At 43.0% G+C, this 20,235-nt stretch overlaps 2 protein-coding genes across 2 annotated transcripts in view; one reads left to right on the plus strand and one right to left on the minus strand.

The window, feature by feature from the left end:
- The window catches only part of LOC139409145 (cartilage intermediate layer protein 1-like), a 28,079-nt gene extending 14,992 nt beyond the window's left edge, over positions 1–13,087 (plus strand). The window contains exons 7-10 of the mRNA XM_071153906.1: positions 2,731–2,839; positions 3,473–3,630; positions 5,384–7,800; positions 7,886–13,087. Coding sequence (XP_071010007.1) covers positions 2,731–2,839; positions 3,473–3,630; positions 5,384–7,788 — 2,672 coding nt within the window. The 3' untranslated portion in view covers positions 7,789–7,800; positions 7,886–13,087. The remainder of the gene's footprint in view (positions 1–2,730; positions 2,840–3,472; positions 3,631–5,383; positions 7,801–7,885) is intronic.
- LOC139409146 (Rieske domain-containing protein) lies at positions 12,007–17,003 on the minus strand. The gene is made up of 3 exons (XM_071153907.1): positions 16,641–17,003; positions 16,036–16,151; positions 12,007–15,151 (listed from the first exon to the last, which is right to left on the minus strand). Exons 1-3 carry the CDS (start codon positions 16,822–16,824, stop codon positions 15,053–15,055), a joined length of 399 nt encoding a protein of 132 aa, XP_071010008.1. The 5' UTR covers positions 16,825–17,003; the 3' UTR covers positions 12,007–15,052.
- Between the last annotated feature and the right edge of the window lie 3,232 nt (positions 17,004–20,235).

Consider the following 20,235-nt stretch of genomic DNA (forward strand, 5'->3'; position numbering starts at 1 on the left):
TAAACTATTAAAGGTAGTCCTTGTGCATAGAGTTGTATGGTTTGTTTAACTTTGCAATCATTGTTTTTTTTATAAGACAAACATTTTAAAGTGAAAAATTTGAGTCTGAGCATCACTTCTTAACTGTGGAATTGCCTTGAGCTATATTGCATGCTCATTTAATTTTTTAGAAATGTATTTATTTTATTTTAATACAAATGCTAAGAGAAAAATGTGGTTTAACAGGTAATTAAAAAATATCTCAAAATGATAGGGGTCAAAATGATTGGCTCCCCTGTTTTCAATACTCCAGCACCCTTCCCTTGCGAGGATAACGACACTGAGACTTTAAAAAAAAAATGTATGAGTTGGAGAACACATTGGGAGGGATCTCAGACTATTCCTCCATACAGAATCCTTCCAGATCCTTGATATCCTTCGTCTGCCCTCTTCAATTCAAACCACAGGTCCGGAAACTGAGATGGCCATTGCAAAATGTTTATTTTGAGGGTCAATTAACAATTTCTTTGTGGAATTTGAGGTTTTTGTGGTTATTGCCTTGTTGGAAGATTAACTTGGGGCCAAGTTTCAGCCTCCCCTTGTTTAGGTCAACGGGCATCATGAACTTTACCAAGTACCAGGACATTTGAGCCAAAAACCTGGTTGCCTCTGCCAGGAGGCTGAAAATTGTCCGCAAGTGAATCTTTTAGCAAGACAATACCAAAAGTACACATCAAAAGCCAGAAAGATATTGATATTTGACCACAAAATCAACATTTTGCAATGGCCATCTCATTCTCCAGACTTGAGCCCCATTGAAAACCTGCGGTATCAAATTGTATTAGTCACATACACCGAATACAACATTTCACCTTACAGTGAAATGCTTACTTACGAGCCCCTAACCGACAGTGCAGTTAAAAAAACAAACATATAAGAGATAAAAGTAACAAGTAATTAAAGTGCAGCAGTAAAAAATAACAATATATACTGGCACTGGTTATTTGAGGTAGTATGTACATGTAGGTAGAGTTTAATTAAAGTGACTATGCACAGAAGACAACAGAGTGGCAGGGGAGGGGGGAGGGGGCAATGTGAATAGTCTAGGTAGCCATTTGACTAGATGTTCAGGAGTCTTATGGCTTGGGGGTAGAAACTGTTTAGAAGCCTCTTGGACCTAGACTTGGCGCTCCGGTACCGCTTGCCGTGTGGTAGCAGAGAGAACTGTGTATGACTAGGGTGGCTGGAGTCTTTGACAATTTGTAGGGCCTTCCTCTGACACCGCCTGGTATAGAGGTCCTGAATGGCAGGAAGCTTGGCCCCAGTGATGTACTGGGCCGTTCGCACTACCCTCTCTAGTGTCTTGTGGTTCGAGGCCGAGCAGTTGCCATACCAGTCAGGATGCTCTCGATGGTGCAGCTGTTGAACCTTTTAAGGATCTAAGAACCCATGCCAAATCTTTTTAGTCTCCTGAGGGGAAATAGGTTCTGTCGTTCCCGCTTCAAGAAGGTCATGGTGTTCTTGGATCATGTAAGTTTGTTGGTGATGTGGACACCAAGGAACTTGAAGCTCTCAATCTGCTCCACTGCAGCCCTGTCGATGAGAATGGGGGCGTGCTCGGTCCTCTTTTTCCTGTAGTCCACAATCATTTCCTTTGTCTTGATCACGTTGAGGAACAGGTTGTTATCCTGGTACCACATGGCCACGTCTCTGACCTCTTCCCTATAGGTGGTCTCGTTGTTGTCGGTGATCAAGCCTACCACCGTTGTGTCATCGGCAAATTTAATGATGGTGTTGGAGTCGTGCCTGGCCGTGCAGTCATGAGTGAACAGGGAGTACAGGAGGGGGCTGAGCATGCACCCCTGAGGGGCCCCTGTGTTGAGGATCAGCGTGGTGGATGTGTTGTTACCTACACCTACCACCTGGGGGCGGCCCGTCAGCAAGTCCAGGATCTAGTTGCAGAGGGACGTGTTTAGTCCCAGTGTCCTTAGCTTATGGATGAGCTTTGAGGGCACTATGGTGTTGAACGCTGAGCTGTAGTCAATGAATAGCATTCTCACATAGGTGTTCCTTTTGTCCAGGTGGGAAAGGGCAGTGTGGAGTGCAATAGAGACTGCATCATCTATGGGTCTGTTGGGGCGTTATGCAAATTGGAGTGTGTCTAGGGTTTCTGGGAATTGAAGATGGCTGTCCATAAGTGCAGATGAAGGATATCAAGGATCTGGAAGGAATCTGTATGAAGGAATGGTCTAAGATCCCTCTCAATATGTTCTCCAATCTCATTAAACATTGTGACAACTGCTGACGTAAAAAGGGCTTTATAAAATACATTTGATTGAAAAGGCTGAGTTTTGTTATTCTCGAAATGGGAGAGTGCTGCACTATTGAAAACGAAGATTAAGGATTTTTTTTTGTATTACTTGTTAAACAAAATATTTGTAAAAATCTGTTTTTGAGCATACAATATAGTTCAGTATTTGTATTTATCTTATAAAGTATTTTTTGCTCATCTTTATCAAGGGATCCAATCATTCCGGGCCTCGCTGTATGTAAAAACTAAACACAGGTGCAGTTACAGGGGCAGGATTTTAACCATAATCACACCAATCATTTTTCATAAGTACGGAGACCAACAAGAGTTTAGTAGTAGTAGGCCTGATTAAGTTTTATGGAATCATGATGCCTCGGTGGTACCATTCACAACAGTTTCAGAGCCAGGTTTTTAAGGATTTGTTTCCTACTGCTTTGCAGAGAAGCCATATGTTGTAAAGCACCCGGAGGACAAAGTGCGCTACGAGGGACAGCGTGTGATGTTGTGCTGCAAGGCAACAGGGTCGCCCATGCCTGACAAATACTACTGGTAAGATAATGCATTTACTTTTATTTTTATTTTATTTTTTTCTCCCCAATTTCATGGTATCCAATTGTTGTAGTAGCTACTATCTTGTCTCATCGCTACAACTCCCGTAGGGCTCGGGAGAGACGAAGATTGAAAGTCATGCGTCCTCCGATACACAACCCAACCTAGCCGCACTGCTTCTTAACACAGCGCGCATCCAACCCGGAAGCCAGCCGCACCAATGTGCCGGAGGAAACACCGTGCACCTGGCAACCTTGGCTAGCGCGCACTGTGCCCGGCCCGCCACAGGAGTCGCTGGTGCGCGATGAGACAAGGACATCCCTACCGACCAAGCCCTCCCTAACCCGGTCGACGCTAGGCCAATTGTGCGTCGCCTCATGGACCTCCCGGTCGCGGCCGGTTACGACAGAGCCTGGGCGCGAACCCAGAGTCTCTGATGGCACAGCTGGCGCTGCAGTACAGCATGCTTAACCACTGCGCCACCCGGGAGGCCAGATAATGCATTTACTTTTAAATTCTGGAAAAATCCTCCAAGTTTTATTTTAATCATGGCTAGATGCCATTATTTTAATTGTTAAAATAGCTTATTAGAATGTTCTGTTTAACTTTTTAATGGCATGTTCTCCTTTCCAGGTACCACAATGGGACCCTACTAGATAGGAATGTGTTTAAATACGAAGAGGATCTGCTGTTGAGAGGCCTGAAGCCAGAGCAGACTGGACATTACTACTGTAAAGCCAGCAGCCAAACAGGCAGCAGCAAGTCTTCACAGGCATTCCTCACTGTTATCGGTATGTATAGACCTTATCCATGAAATCCTATACTAACTGTACCTATACTGTACATGTAGAAATTAACAGTATGGGAAGGATGCTGGATGAAGTAAACTGAATGAGAAAGGGGAGAAAAAAAACCCAGCAAATTTTACTGTATCTGTTACAACTAAAAAAAAAAAAAGAATACACCCAAGGAAAATAAGATCATTAAATATCAAGGGCCACAGAATCTGGCAGCACGTGGAGCAGTAAGGTTTTATTATGTTTACATTGGTCAAAAGCAGCCTTGTCTAAACAGATCTTCTTTACCGAGAAATCCTGGACACAGTAAAAACCCAAATCCCAGTTCTCCAGAGCTCCCCGTATTGAAGTGAAATCCAAGATTGACAATAAATCCTGTTCCTTTTTTTTTTTGCCAAGTCAGAGAAGAATGCGTTTCCACATCCTTGCGGGATAGATACACATTGTGCATATTCCCCAGTTGCTCGTTAGCCACGATATAGATTGACAAATGGGGTTTGCGGAGGAGTGTGCGAAAGCAATCAGCCCCGGGCTACAGCCTGAGAGATTTGCCCCTGTGACTAGACCAACAACACCTGGAGCATCAAGGCTCTTAGTGGTGAATGATGAACCTGCTTCACACTACCAGCCCAGGGTGGTTCCCTTCACTTGGGAACATTAGGCTACACTCCAGTTAATTAATAAAATATTCAATTCAATTCATTCATATTAAAAAAGACAGGACTACAGATGTAGGGTCTTCATTTGAACTTTCCTGAAATGCAGGAAATGTCCAACTTGTAGTGTATTTGAGGTTTAAGAAAGCTTCTTAAGTTGGTAATTTCCACTTTGAAATGTCAGACTTGATTTTCCATTACAAAAAAATGTATTAACCCCTACAAAAATGTCCATTAATTATAATACACATAATTCAAATATCTTATTGCTGCAGGATTATTTTCCTGCTGTAGCAAACTGTCTCAATTTAAGATCTTACATCTGTACCATTTTCCTATCGTTTCTTTTAGTTGTTGTAATTTTAATTAGTTTTTGAAAGAACGCAAAGGGACCAGGGACGGAAATTACACATTGGGCTAATCAGACTGTTCCATCTGTCTGCAATAATCTTCTTATTTGGAGGATGGGGAGTTTAACAGGAACACTGGAGCGTATACTCAGCCATGATGTCATGCACATGAATCATTTTGCCAACATTTGGGTAAACAAAAATCTTTTATTTCCAATTCCCATCTGGATGGTTGGTGAACAAATGTTCTCCCGAAGTTCACATCTAATTACCCCATTATGAATGATTTGTTGTGCAACTTGGCTAATCGTGGTTGTCGCTCAGCATGTGGACAGAGAGAGAATGTGTGTTTAAGTGAACACTTTACATTGCGTATCCTTTACCATGTAGTTAGTTACCTTCAGTGTACCTTGATAACCACAATGCAATTAACCAGCATTGAACAACACTACTCTTTTTTTCCCACTGAGAATAAAGGAAACCTCTAAATGTTGTTCATATTACCATAGTTACAGGTATTGTTATTGCATACTAATTCCACTAATGCTCCCTATGAAAATGAAATTCTAGGTAATTACATGTTAATGTGAAGTATGACAGAGTGGGCCATTTGCATCTGTTTTTTGTATGAAATAAGTTAATGAGTAAATGTACTCCTGTATACGCATATGCTTGTATGTTTACTGCCATAAAACATAAGTGTATTCTCATTACTAACTCTATGTGTTGTGCATTCCACAGCTAAAGGCACACCGGCATGCAACCCCACTCCTGAGAACCACCTCATCAGACTGCCCATGGACTGTGTTCAGCCTGGGACGGACTCTATGTTATACAACGCCGGCCGCTGCCCCCACAACAAGTGTGCAGGCTCCCTGGACTTTGACCTGCGCTGCAGGGATGGAGGTGGCTACTGCTGTGGGGTCCAGAAGATGGAGAGCCGGGTAATAGACTGTGGGAGCTACAGCCTGCCCATCAAAGCGGTAACTGAGTGTGGCTGCCAGAAGTGTGTAGTCCCCAAGGTGCTGGTACGTGGCAGGGTGGTCACAGCAGACAACGATGAACCACTGCGTTTTGGGCACATGTACATTGGCAAGGAGAGAGTAGGCACCACAGGGTACAAAGGAGGCTTCACACTCAATATAACCCCAGACACAGAGAGGCTAGTAGTCAACTTTGTGGATCCCACGCAGAAGTTCATTGACACTCCTAAGGTGTTTATCTTCGACAGGAGAGGGGGGTCTGTTTACCATGACGTGAAGGTGATGAGAAAGCAGGAACCTATTGATATCAATGCTGGAGAGACAAATACCATTGACTTAGGAGAAATTAAAGGGGAGGACCCTATTGGACAGATCATCATACCTCCAAATTCTTTCCACAGGAATAATGGGGAGGTGTACAAAGGTACAGTGAAAGCCAGTGTCACCTTCATTGACCCCAGGAACATCACCACAGCTGCTGCCGCTCCTGGTGAGCTCAACTTTGTGGACGATGAGGGTGACATGCTTCCACTGAGGACATATGGGATGTTTTCTGTTGACTTCAGAGATGAGGCGAACCAGGAAGTCCTGGGGGCTGGAGCGGTCCAAGTACTCCTAGACACACAGCACGTCAAAATGCAAGCTCACATTCCCAAAATGAAACTGTGGTCCCTCAACCCAGACACAGGTATCTGGGAGGAGGAGAGTGACTTTCACTACACTCAGACCACATCTGGTGGTAATGGGAGGAGCAAGCGAGAGGAGCGCACTTTCCTCATAGGTAACATGGAAATCAGGGAGCGTCGACTTTTCAACCTGGACGTGCCTGAGAACCGCCGCTGCTACGTCAAAGTGCGGGCGTACATGAATGACAAGTTCCTGAACACTGAGCAGCTGGAAGGTGTGGTCATCAGCCTGATAAACCTGGAGCCCAAGCCTGGCTTCTCCTCTAACCCCAGAGCATGGGGTCGCTTTGACAGTGTGATAACCGGACCCAATGGAGCCTGCCTGCCAGCCTTCTGTGATGCCCAAGTGCCTGATGCTTACACAGCTTATGTCACAGGAGTTATGGGTGGTGAAGAGCTGGAGGCAGCTCCCTCAACCCCAAAGATGAACCCAAACATCATTGGAGTGTCTCAGCCATACTTAGACAAGATAGACTACCAGCGATCAGACCACGATGATCCAGCTCTCAAGAAAACAGCCTTCAGAATCAACTTGGCAAAACCCAACCCCAACAATGTGGAAGAGACCAATGGACCAATATACCCCTATCAGAGTTTAATAGACTGTGAAAATGCTGGAGTCGATGCCAACCACTTCCGATTCTTCAGAGTGGAAAAGGACAAGTACGAATACAATGTTGTGCCCTTCCAAGAGAACGACTTAACATCGTGGACGGGTGACTACCACTCCTGGTGGCCCAACCCTCAGGAGTTCAGGGCTTGCTACATCAAGGTCAAGATCCAGGGGCAAAAGGAGGTCATGATAAGGTCACAGAACCATGGAGGCACCCACCCTGAGACTGCAGGTCAGTTGTACGGTATAAGAGACATCCGCAGCACCCGTGACATGCATGTGGCCAACACCTCCGCAGCTTGCCTCGAGTTCAAGTGCAGTGGTATGCTCTTCGACCAAGCCGCAGTCGACAGGTCCCTCATATCAGTCCTCCCACAGGGAAACTGTCGGAGAGTGGGAGTCAACAGCCTGCTAAAGGAGTACCTGACCAAGCACCCCCCTACCTCACCGAACAACGAGTCCCATGCCTTCAACATGCTGGGCCCTGTCGACCCCTTGGGGCACAATTATGGCATTTACACGGTCACAGACCAGAACCCTAGGTTGGCAAAAGAGATCGCCATCGGACGCTGCTTTGACGGTACCTCTGACGGGTTCTCCAGGGAGATGAAGTCAGACACTGGAGTTGCTCTGACCTTCAGCTGCCCAGAAAGGACTGTGACCAGGGAGAGTCTCTTCCAACGCCTCCAGACGAACCCCAGCCAGACTCTTTCTCAGATGGCCCGGGACATGCGGGAGGCGCAGGGGCTGCAGGTCCGGGGAAGGTCCTCCCGGGTGGTGACCTACCCCTCTGGTTCCAGCAGCCGCAGATCCAGCTCCTCTACCAGGAGAAGATCCACGATGCGTGCACAAGACAGGCAGTAGATCTGCCGTTAAGTGAGTTACAAGTTTTCGTTGAGCCACAGAATGAAAATTGTTTGTGTGTGTAAAGTTTTCCTAACACCTTTCAATCTACTCTTAGGTCTTTGGGTTGGAAATAAAGAAGATGGCGTCCTCACAACCAAATAATGAAATGTCAAGTTGGGTCAGCTTGGTGATGTTGGATGTGAACTTTCTCTGAACAGCACGGTACTCTATTGAAACAGTAACCATTCCGGCAAAACCACACGGAGGAGAGAAATTAATAAGACATGTATTTTCTCTGAAACTTACTTGAAGGGTTTGGCAATAAATATCAATATTAATTTTATTATTTGAGAAGAACTACATTTCTTTAGCTTTCATCAGTCCAGCAAAGGACATTAATTTAATTGGCGTTAATAGGCTTTTATGAAGGAAACGACAAAATCCATTTCTGAGAAATCAAGTTTATTTTTGGATTTGTAGCATTCCACGTTAACCATTGTGGCCGTCTTTTCTGATGTCTATGATCGCATGAGTTATAACCAACTGTAAAAGCCAGTCTAAATGCTAAACACTTCCTAATTGGCCAAAGCTTTCCATTGTACTCACGAGTCCCTCAAAATCAGAGGAACTTCAGGTCCTAGTGATCCAGTCTGTTTGTAACAGACAGTGGGCCCCTTTTCTAGAAACCGGGAAGTATTCTCTGCCAAGAAGAGGCCTATTTAAGATGCATTGGGGTGTAAGGAATTATCGCGTCCGTGGAACAGAGAACGCTTTTAAGTACCCTTGTTTCTAGGTTTAAAAATAATAATATTTAGCATGTTACATTGCCAACTGCGATCCAGACAAACTTTACTGTAACTTAACTACAACATGCATCAGGACCCTAGCCAAGACAAGCATCCCTTAACGGATCTCACCAGTAGACTAAACAGAGCCTGCGGTATGGGACCTGGGAGAAGAGATTGTGAGGAATGACACAATTACCATCAGCCCTCACTTCCCACAAAGTCCCCAAGTACTCATCCAACACACCTCTGTCTGTTCTTCAACATCCCTTGTACGTTACTGTCAGGAATGTAAAAAACAAAACAAATAAACAACAGACATGAAAACCCTATTTATACATAGCAGAGAATTAGCTAGACTAATTCTGATACTGTATTGTTGTTTGGTGTGGGGGGATGTCTGTCTTTGTCTCATGAAGTGCAATAGCTATATTCCATTTTGACTTGAGAGCCCTTGCAAATCATCATGTGACAAGCCAATATACTGTACTTGGTACTGCTGGTAAATAGGGTAAATCCTTCAGTATACAGTGCATTCGGAAAGTTTTCAGACCTCTTGACTTTTTCCATATTTTGTTACGTTACAGCCTTATTGGAAAATTGATTAAATTACATTTTTTCCTCATCAATCTACACACAATGCCCAATTATGACAAAGCAAAAACTGTTTTTTAGAAATCGCCATAGATTTGCAAATGTATTAAAAATTATTATTATTACTTATTTACATAAGTAATCAGACCCTTTGCGTTGAGACTCGAAATTGAGCTCAGGTGCATCCTGTTTCCATTGATCATCCTTCAGATGTTTCTACAACTTGATTGGAGTCCATCTGTGGTAAATTGTATTGATTGGACATGATTTGGAAAGGCACACACCTGTCTATTTAAAATACCACAGTTGACAGTGCACGTCAGAGCAAAAACCAAACCATGAGGTTGAAGGAATTGTCCATAGAGCACTGAGACAGGACTGTGTCGAGGCACAGATCTGGGGATGGGCACCAAAAATGTTATGCAGCATTGAAGGTCCCCAAGAACATGGCCTCCATCAATCTTAAATGGTTCCTCTGTGAAGATGGGAGAACCTTCCAGAAGGACAACCATCTCTGCAGCACTCCACCAATCAGGCTTTTATGGTAGGGTGGCCAGATGGAAGCCACTCCTCAGTAAAAGGCACATGACAGCCCGCTTGGAGTTTGCCAAAAAGCACCTAAAGGTCTCTCAGACCATGAGAAACAAGATTCTCTGGTCTGATGAAACCAAGATTGAACACTTTGGCCTGAATGCCAAGCATCACATCTGGAGGAAACCTGGCATCATCCCTACAGTGAAGCATGGGGATGTTTTTCAGCAGCAGGGACTTGGAGAATAGTCATGATGGAGGGAAAGATTAACTGAGCAAAGTACAAAGAGATCCTTGATGAAAACCTTCTCCAGTGCGCTCAGGACCTTCCAACAGGACAACGACCCTAAGCACACATCCTAGACAACACAGGAGGGGCTTTGGGACAAGTCTCTGAATGTCCTTGAGTGGCCCAGCCAGAGCCTGGACTTGAACCCGATCGAACATCTCTGGAAAGAACTGAAAATAGCTATGCAGCTAAGCTCCCCATCCAACCTGACAGAGCTTGAGAGGATCTGCAGAGAAGAATGGGAGAAACTCCCCAAGCTTGTCGTGTCATACCTATGACTCAAGTCTGTTGAAGCACCTTAGGCAGGGATTACAAAGTACTGAGTGAAGGGTCTGAATACTTATGTAAATATGATATCCGTTTTTTTTGTAATACATTTACCAACATTTTTAAAAAACAGTTTTTGCTTTGTCATTATGGGGTACTGTGTGTAGATTGATGAGGGGAAACAAACAATTTAATCAATTTTTGAAAAAGTTTTAATGTAACAAAATGTGGAAAAAGTCAAGGGTTCTGAATACTTTTCGAATGCACTGTACTTAAGCAATAAGGCCTGAGGTGGTGTGGTATATGGTCAATATACCAGGGACAGGGCTGTTCTTATGCACGACGCAACGCAGAGTGCCTGAATACAGCCCTTAGCCGTGGTATATTGGCAATATACCACAAACCCCTGAGGTCCCTTATTGCTATTATAAACTGGTTACCAAGGTACTGTAATTAGAGCATTAAAAATACAAACCTGTGGTATACAGTCTGATATACCATGGCTTTCAGCCAATCAGCAATCAGGGCTCGAACCCCCCCAGTTTATAATAAAGATATTTATAAGGGAGCTTGTAGAGGATTCCTTTGCATTACAGTGAATAACCATAATTCAAATGTTAGGTCATCATTTTACATAGTCTGTGTCAAGTATACTTCGGCAATCTGCTCTGATAACGTTTCATATCTTGCTGCATGACTCATAAACTTTTAGCATTAATTGTACAATCATATTTTCAGCTACAGAGAACACAGTACCTTTCCAGAGGGAAAAATACTTCTCAACTGTACTGTTTTCCAGTAGCAACTAAACAACTTATTACTAGAGTTAAGTTGCAGACACACCTTAGTCTATTACAGGACCAATTCCATGTGTTTCCCAATGGGAAAATACATTCTGGAAAAATGAATCTTTATTTAAACAATCCCTCAGTAGAACCAATATTGAGCATACCATCTTTCTACCCCTCACTGAGTATGAGTTTTAGAGGCTCTCCAGTGCTTTGGCAGTACAGTGGGAAGATGTTCAAGGAGGCCTATTTAATTGGATTCTGTAATTGGAGGAAAGTTCCCCATTGATAATAGGTCCAAACTTGTTTATCTATGTAGTGGGTGGCTGTGGGTCCCTTCAGGCTGTTGGAGAGCTCCTAGAGCTGAACTAATCCAAACCCAAATGAGTGTCTGTGGACTACAGAGGCGGCAAACAGGTCTGGCACGTTATTATCAGCGGTCGTTAATTAGGAAATAAATGACAAATACTCTTGGGAGCACTTTGAAGAGTTTGACCAAGTCTTTCATAAAAAGCCAAACAAGTTAATTTCCAGACTGCTGTTGGATATGATTTAGGCCCAAGAGGTCAAGTCCATTTAACATTAAAATGACCCTACTATTAAATTAGCTGAAAAATCACGGGGTTTTCTTACATTTCAGTCAGCAAAACATAAGCCAAAAATAGGACAATTAAATAGATGTGCCACATTTACTTTGAGATCAAATAGATTATACAAATCTATTGTAAATTGCCTATGAAGAGCAACATGTGGAAATGATGGTTTATGGTCCTTTAATCATTATCAATGACTTCTGCCATCATGGGCCTGTTAAACCCTCTTAGCATGGAGAGTCCACCTAAGCAGATTGTTGCAGCCGAGCTGCATCTGTGATGGTCACTCCCAACTCCTATTCACCACTGAATGGTGTCCGAGCTATTGGGACAACTGGAGGACATGTTAATACCAAAGATATCCAGAGGAGTCATTTCTGAGAGAAGGATGAGATTATCTTGTGATAGTTTTTAATAAGAGGGAGCTGTTGGAGAGAGAAGAAAAAAATGAGAGAAAAAAAAAGTGTTCTTTGACCTTGCTGTCAATCACTTATCTGAAGCTGAAGCAGTCTCATATGGGAGTAGACCATTTAAAGGCAAAGTACACTGACATGTTGAATGGTAGATGTTTCATAGAGAGGCTATGGGGGAGGTTGAGATACAGAGCAAGTCTTAACTGCCAATGTTACGTAACACATCAAGTGAGAAAAATAGTAAGGAATATCCAAACAGTCTCTTTGTCTTTCAGAGGATTTCAAAGTAGATCTTTAAGAGCTGGATGACTTTGTTTAATGAGTTGAAAATAATGCTGGGAGTTTCCTAACTCATATAACAATATAACAAGGAGAAAGAAAGTTTTCCCATTTCAAATTTAGAAACTTGACAATTTGTGGGAAAAAATTGTGATTTATTTTTTTAATAAATAAGTAATAGCCAAATGACATGATTCCCTATGACTCCAGATACTGTTTCAGGTTCTAACAATTCCAAGACAGGCCCATGCTTCACAATTCACATAAGTGATTAAATAACAATTCACATTTTCTCCCGGTTTTCACCACTTCTCCATTGCAATTCAGCAGTCTTGTATTACTACTCGTCCTGTCGAATACTAGACACTATACAGCCCTGCCTTGGCCTCGGGTTGTTTTCCGAGTGTGCTTGTGCCATCAGCATGATGAGTGCATGCATCTGTCCTCTCCTGTACTGTCTGGCTGCTCTGAGGGAGACTAACTTATTTTGGAATATCCTCTGGTGAAGCGAGCAATGGATATTTCCACCATTGCCTAGCCTATAAAGAGAGACTTGTATAGTTGCCACTGTGCTCTGGGAGAAGTCTTGGGCCCCCATCAACACATTATATAAATCAATTCCTGAGAATTCTCTGTAAATCATTATGTAACATGTATTGCATGGCGTTGCCCATCTGTTTTTCTTCTTCATATGTTTTTTATGTGTAAATTGTGTATTGTATAACATTTACTAAATGTATGAGGAATTGTAAATAAACCTTTGACTTTTCTGGTGATATTATGTCCTGATTTGATACGTATTAATGATCGCGCTGAAAAAAAGTCATCAGCAAAAGGACATATTCCATTTTACTGTAGTACTGAGACGTGACGTACCGTGAGATTACATTTAAATAAAACACAAAATGAAGGGATAACTTAGTTTACATAATTCATAACATCCACATCAATAATAAGACAGTCATAACAATGAATATAAAATGGTATGAAAAACCATATAAGCAGCTTAATGACAGGCATATACATTTGAAACAGTAGTAAAAAAACAAAATATAGAGCTTTGCATATGAGAGACAAACATTATGTAATAGCCTACATTGAAAAGTTCTGACATCAACGATGGGTCCTCTAATGTCTAAGGACAACTTGTGAATGCAATCCAATACAATAAACCGATTACTAGGAAACGTCTGGATCCACAAAATGAGAAAACCACTCTTGGACTGTGCACGCCAGACCCAGTAGAAGGTGATTGTTCTACCAAAACACACAATGGCTGCATCTCAATTGTCAGTTAATATTACCCCTCAGGTGATGAATAATTAAACACGAGGCACAGGTCCTATCCACACAGCACTCGACACCAATGGAAATATTATTGTAAAAAGTCGCACAACAGGAAAGGCTATGAGGTGGGAAAACTAGAATGGCAAGCCACACTTTTACTGACACCTTTTTGGCAATCTCTGTAATGTCAGAGTGAGAACATGTAGTGGATAAAAGATGTAGTGAATGTTGTTGCCAGTGTAGGTGAAGAGGAGGCATAAAAAACACAAGTAGCTACAATAACACATTTCTCTTGACTGAATAGTGCATTTCAGTCCTGAGTCTGCTCTGCAGCCTGTTGACCAGTCTTCCCTTTGCGTCAGTAGGGAAGAACACGTCTGTGCATCGGGGAAATGGGAAAAGGGGAAATGCTGACAAGGCTTTAATAAATACTCATTACTGGACCATAACCAGTAATAATTACAGGACCCTTCATGTGTGTTCCCTTGGATCTCAGCTAGGTACTACAAATGGCAGGCACCAGTTTAGGTGGGTGTCATATAGCTGAGCTGTGGTTTCTATTCTCTCTCTGGGCTACTGCAGGGATCACTTTATTCCATTCAAAACCTAACCACTCAGCAAAATGAATAGATGTTTTACTGTAGCTGTAACGTTACAGTAGCTATTATCATTCACCAGAGGTGAACCAAATGCATTGATGGGTTGTATGTGAGGTCAGATACTGGGCAGTGTTTAGGCTGTTGTTATATGTTTGCTTTTAAATGGTTGAGGTCAAATAATGAAAAGCTTCGCATATAAGGGCATTTCAAATGTGGGACCATGTTTTGAACCTCAATTACATCACATCAGTTCCAGTAATTATACTCTTGCACCTTACAGTAATGCATTTTGAAAGGTGTGAAGATGGGCTGTTGACACTTCTCTACTAAAATGATCTATATTCCCAGTAGCCCCTAACGCACCAGTCAGATGTACATATTGGACATATCATTTAGAACACACAATATTTGTAAACCTCCTCAGATTTCATAAGAGCCAGTTACAGTAAGGATTTGTGATATATTGAGGGAGGGAAGAATGAAAATGTACTTAAGTTGAGCAGTGGCTAATACATAATGTCTGTTGAATGTCTGATCGGTTATCAAGATCAGCAGTGGCCCTTCAACCTCTTCTCTATTTCACTGCCAGCAGATGGCTAACGTCCCAGTGTCTCCGACAACAAAAACCTCAAACAAAAAGATGATGTCATATCTCTTCCCTTCAGACGATCCTCTTGATAATGACCCAGGGTACAACATTGCCAGATCCGAGTGGAAAAAGGTCTGTGATGATCATATAAGGCAAGGAATGCCTCAGATGGCTTGGGTTTGTAGAATAAATCTGAAAGAATTGCCAGTATTGCTACAGGCCATTCCATATGGATTGCCCAGGCTTACAACAGGTTTTAGGCAGCAGTTCAGTTCTTCTTGCCTGATGGGAAGGTCTGTAAGGAGAGAGGGCTTGCGTGCTTCACATACACACTGCCATCCTCCAATTTGACTTTGTACACTTGTTGCTAAAACAGATAAACACATAAAACAAGGACATGTGACGGCTGGAAAAATTGAAAACAAACAACACCTTGACTGTGAGCTTTACCATGAGCAGAGAGCACACTCAGAGCAGAACGTGTCACAACACTCAATATTGCTGTCACACTTGCAAGTGTAGCCTGGGCCAATTTAGTTTTTCACACACTGCACTGATTAGGAATACACATTTTGAAATGTTGAGCAAGTCAACACAAGAGCATACCAACACAGAGCTACTGGCGTTTTTAAAAGGCAGCAGACATGCAGTCAGACCACCACTGTGAGTGGTTCCAACATCCAAGACACCCCCAAACACCTCATCTGACAGCTATGTTAACTTTGGACATTGGATCATTACCCCCATTGTAATTGTAACAAATCAATGTATAACATTCACAGGCAATTTGATCCTTGTTTTTGCTCCTGCATGGAATTATAAAGACAAACAAATTGCTTGTATTTCCAGCAATTAATTGACATGAAGGGGTGGTGAGAAATTGATTGAAAAAGTGACATCCCTTTTGGTACATTATAGGAAACGCAGAACCTTCCCTCCCTCCTTGAATGAATCATTGACCAGGGTAGTGACCGTGAAAATCTCTCCCGGCACCACTTTCTCCTATTCAGTCATGCCAGCTGAACTTCAAGGAGGAAAGGTACGGGAGGGAAGGGAGACTATTGTTGTCAAAGATCGTGTGCCATATAATAGGCTAAGCACATAGGCTGCAGATCTTGGTCAAGGCTTAGAGAAGTGTTCATTGCAACTGCGGTGAAGTTTGTTTCATTTTTAGTTTAATTGCATAGCACTCTGGGTTTGTAGAAGTGTAGGTTGGTTTATTGGTTTGTCTACATTAGTTGGTAGACTCACCTGTAAACCAGTCCCTGAGTGTCCTGTCCTGAGGTTAAAGTCATAGTCATGCCAGGGGCAGAAGACCTGCAGAATACCATCTGCATCCTCAATGTCTCCATCACACAGCGGACCACCTGTCAAAGACAGCACACTAACATTACATGAATAACAGTTTCCTCTGGAAATCAATGATCTGATGTCATACTTCATTTCGTTGAAGAGCAATATTATCAAAGAGTAAACTCCAGAAATGTTGACATTACTGGAAAGAAGGGGACTTGAAATGCAATACAGTGTAACATCTACATGCAGTTTACTTGATTTGTCTGGCCTTTTCATACACTACTTTAACTCATTTCATAACATAAATCATGCGTATGAGTGAGCACTTGCCTTCCATGCATTTTTCTATTCTTTCAGTATCTTACCATTTTATACCCAAAATGAATGTACCAGTTTTAATCTATTTCCTACGAAAACAGTTAGTGTTTTTGTTATTCATAGCTTCAAAAAAGTATGATATGCATACGGCTAGTGATTTCTATAGAATTTCAGCGCATTGTGTCTAGCCTATAGCCCTGAGATATAGCGAGTGGAACGTAAAGTGAGGCATATGTGGTTACCGGAGTGAGCGCAGCGAGCATCCATGGCGAAGAATTCCCCTTTCACGTAGAACAGGCAAACATCGGAGCCGTAGCCGAGGGAGGAGTGCATCAAACGGCACTGCTTCTTGGAAAGCTCAGAGGCTGGGCCTATTAGCCTCCATGAAACGCTACCCGCACTTTCCTCTTCATTCCCAGACGCCATTTAAATAAATTGGGAATATCCGTTATTTGCACTACTCGTTTTAAAGTCCCTTTACCGCCTACTGACTGCGCATTTTAGAATTCACTGTTTTATGTGAGAATATTCAATAACATAAAACTAACTGGCATCGGTATCCGGTAGTCTTGTCATGTCATCCGCGTTCATCAGAACATTAGAACAGCCTATGATTTCAAGACGCAGGTCAAGCGATTGGCCAGAGATGACAGAATATTTTTAATTGGGTCAACTGAATGTCAGATCATTTATTTTTTTACACACCTGTTCAGTAAGCCTAATACATGTTTTAAAAAGGCATTAGATTTTAATCAGACTGCCATAGGTTACCATAAATTCGTGCAAAACAGTATGGAACAGGTGCTACAATAGTTTTTATTTCCCTCTAGCACATTAGCCTAAATTTAACTCAAATTAGAAACGCAATAACACTGCCTCTTAAAATGTAGGAATATCATACATTCTAAACCAGGGCAAGGTAACAAACAGGCACACCGGGCACGTGCCCTGTGGCCCCATCTCCAGGGGTTCCCCAACCAAAGATTATTATTATTTAAATGTTTTATTTTTTGGGGGGGGGGGGGTCGGGGCTCCCCATATAGCATATGATAGCAAAATATGTAGAATTGCAGGACATTTGCTTTAAAATGCCATATTTCTCTTTCAGCCTAATGGTAAATGTGTAGAAGCTGTAAGCTCATGGTATCATGTTTCAGGTAAAACCCAGATGCAGACAACGTCGAAGTAACACCAGTCTATTAATCGAACAAGGGCAGGCAAAAAGGCAGGTCTAAGGCAGGCAGGCTCAGGGTCAGGGCAGGCAAAGGTACAGGATGGCAGGCAGGCTCAGGGTCAGGGCAGGCAAAGGTACAGGATGGCAGGCAGGCTCAGGGTCAGGGCAGGCAAAGGTACAGGATGGAAGGTAGGGTCAGGGTCAGGGCAGGCAAAGGTACAGGATGGCAGGCAGGCTCAGGGTCAGGGCAGGCAAAGGTACAGGATGGCAGGCAGGCTCAGGGTCAGGGCAGGCAAAGGTACAGGATGGCAGGCAGGCTCAGGGTCAGGGCAGGCAGAATGGTCAACACCGGGAAAACTAGGAAACAGGAACAATCGAGAGACAGGAGCAGAGGGAAAAACGCTGGTAAGATTGACGAAACAAAAGAACTGGCAACAGACAAACAGAGAACACAGGTATAAATACACAGGGGATAATGGGGAAGATGGGCGACACCTGGAGGGGGGTGGAGACAATCACAAAGACAAGTGAAACAGATCAGGGTATGACACCTGGACTTCCTGACGGGCCGTCCCCCAGGTGGCGAAGGTAAAAACAACATCTCCACTACGCTGATCCTCAACAGAAGAACCCAACAAGGGTGTGTGCTCAGCCCCCTCCTGTACTCCCTGTTCACCCATGACAGCGTGGCCACACATGCCTCCAACTCACTCATCAAGTTTGCAGATGACACAACAGTAGTAGACCTGATTACCAAGCAGACGACATAACAGTAGTAGGCCTGATTACCAAATATGACGAGACAGCCTACAGGGAGGAGGTGAGGGCTCTGGCAGAGTGGTGCCAGGAAAATAACCTCTCCCTCAACATCAACAAAATGAAGGAGCTGATCGTGGACTTCGGGAGACAGTAGAGGGAACACACCCCCATCCACATCGATGGGACCACAGTGGAGAAGGTGAAAAGCTTCAAGTTCACCGGCGTACACATCACTGACAATCTGAAATGGTCCACCCACACAGACAGTAATGATGCATTTAACTTTAATAATGACTTTAATAATGTTTACATACTGTTTCACTAATTTCATATGTATGTACTGTATTCTAGTCAATGCCACTCCGACATTGCTTGTCCTAATATTTATATATTTCTTAATTCCGTTCTTTTACTTCAAGATTTGTGTGTATTATTGTGAATTGTTAGATACTACTGTACTGTTGGAGCTAGGAGCACAAGCATTTCGCTACACCCACAATAACATCTGCTAACTATGTGTATGTGACCAATAAAATTGGATTTTATTATATTTAGAACAGCATTATAAAACAGAGAATGTGACCCTGGGGCCTCAAATGCAGTAGTCTGGCCCTGATTCTAATCTCATTCATTATGCCTGGGATCAGTGACAGAACCCACTACTGCCTTTTCTGTTAATAGCTCAGTTAAAAATGGTTTAGGCCTACATGTCATATGTAACATATTTGGTCATTTTATGTCTCAGATTAGAAACCCCCATATAAGGTAGTGGTCATTCAGTAATGTATCTGGCCACTGAATACAAAACAGCTGAGGACAACACTATTTCAGGGGTAGCAACAGCACATTGTACTTTTGTACTGTGTGGCACATTTTATATAGTGAGCAAATAGTTCAAAACAATTTTCTCAATTATCAATTATAGTGCTTATTATTCTCTTTATTTCAGACTTTCCATAATTTGGTAGAAGCCAGACTGGCTCTCAATCAAATGTATTTATAAAGCCCTTCTTGCATCAGCTGATGTCACAAAGAGCTGTACAAAAACCCAGCCTAAAACCCCAAACAGCAAGCAATGCAGGTGTAGAAGCACGGTGGCTAGGAAAAACTCCCTAGAAAGGCTGAAACCTAGGAAGAAACCTAGAGAGGAACCAGCCTATGAGGGGTGGCCAGTCCTCTTCTGTCTGTGCCGGGTGTAGATTATGTCCAATATTTGGCAAGAGGACATTCCAGGTGGCTGTACCGGGTGGAGATTATGGTCTGTCCAGTATTTGGCAAAAAAAATTGAATCAAAAAGGTAACACAGGAAAATGACATAACAATAACGAGGCTATATACAGGGGGTACCGGTACCAAGTCAATGTGTGGGGGTACAGGTTAGTCAAGGTCATTTGTAAAGTGACTATGCATAGATAATAAACAACGAGTAGCAGCAGTGTAAAAACAAATGTAAATAGTCCGGGTGGCCATTTGATTAATTGTTCAGCAGTCTTAAGGCTTGGGGGTAGAAGCTGTTATAAGGAGCCTTTTGGTCCTAGACTTGGCGCTCCGGTACCACTTGCCATGGGGTAGCAGAGAGAACAGTCTATGACTTGGGTGACTGGAGTCTTTGACAATTTTTGGGGTATTTCTCTGACACTGCCTAGTATATAGGTCCTGGATGTCAGGAAGCTTGGCCCCAGTGATGTACTGGGCCATACAGACTACCCTCTGTAGCACCTTGCGGTCAGATGTCGAGCAGTTGCCATACCAGGCGGTGATGCAACCGGTCAGGATGCTCTCGATGGTGCAGATGTGGAACCTTTTGAGGTTCTGGGGACCCATGCCAAATCTGTTCAGTCTCCTGAGGGGTAAAATATGTTGTTGTGCCCTCTTCTCAACTGTCTTGGTGTGTTTGGATCATG

Source organism: Oncorhynchus clarkii, chromosome 5, assembly GCF_045791955.1.
Source record: "Oncorhynchus clarkii lewisi isolate Uvic-CL-2024 chromosome 5, UVic_Ocla_1.0, whole genome shotgun sequence".
Taxonomy (NCBI): domain Eukaryota; kingdom Metazoa; phylum Chordata; class Actinopteri; order Salmoniformes; family Salmonidae; genus Oncorhynchus; species Oncorhynchus clarkii.

What these genes read in the sequence shown, in the direction of transcription:
- LOC139409146 (XM_071153907.1), bottom strand. Translation starts at nt 16,824, where the DNA reads ATGGCGTCTGGGAATGAAGAGGAAAGTGCGGGTAGCGTTTCATGGAGG. An exon ending in TGCTCGCTGCGCTCACTCCG is followed by an intron (nt 16,152 to 16,640) that starts GTAACCACATAT and finishes TGTCTTTGACAG; the next exon opens with GTGGTCCGCTGTGTGATGGA. An exon ending in ACTCAGGGACTGGTTTACAG is followed by an intron (nt 15,152 to 16,035) that starts GTGAGTCTACCA and finishes TATCTGTTTTAG; the next exon opens with CAACAAGTGTACAAAGTCAA.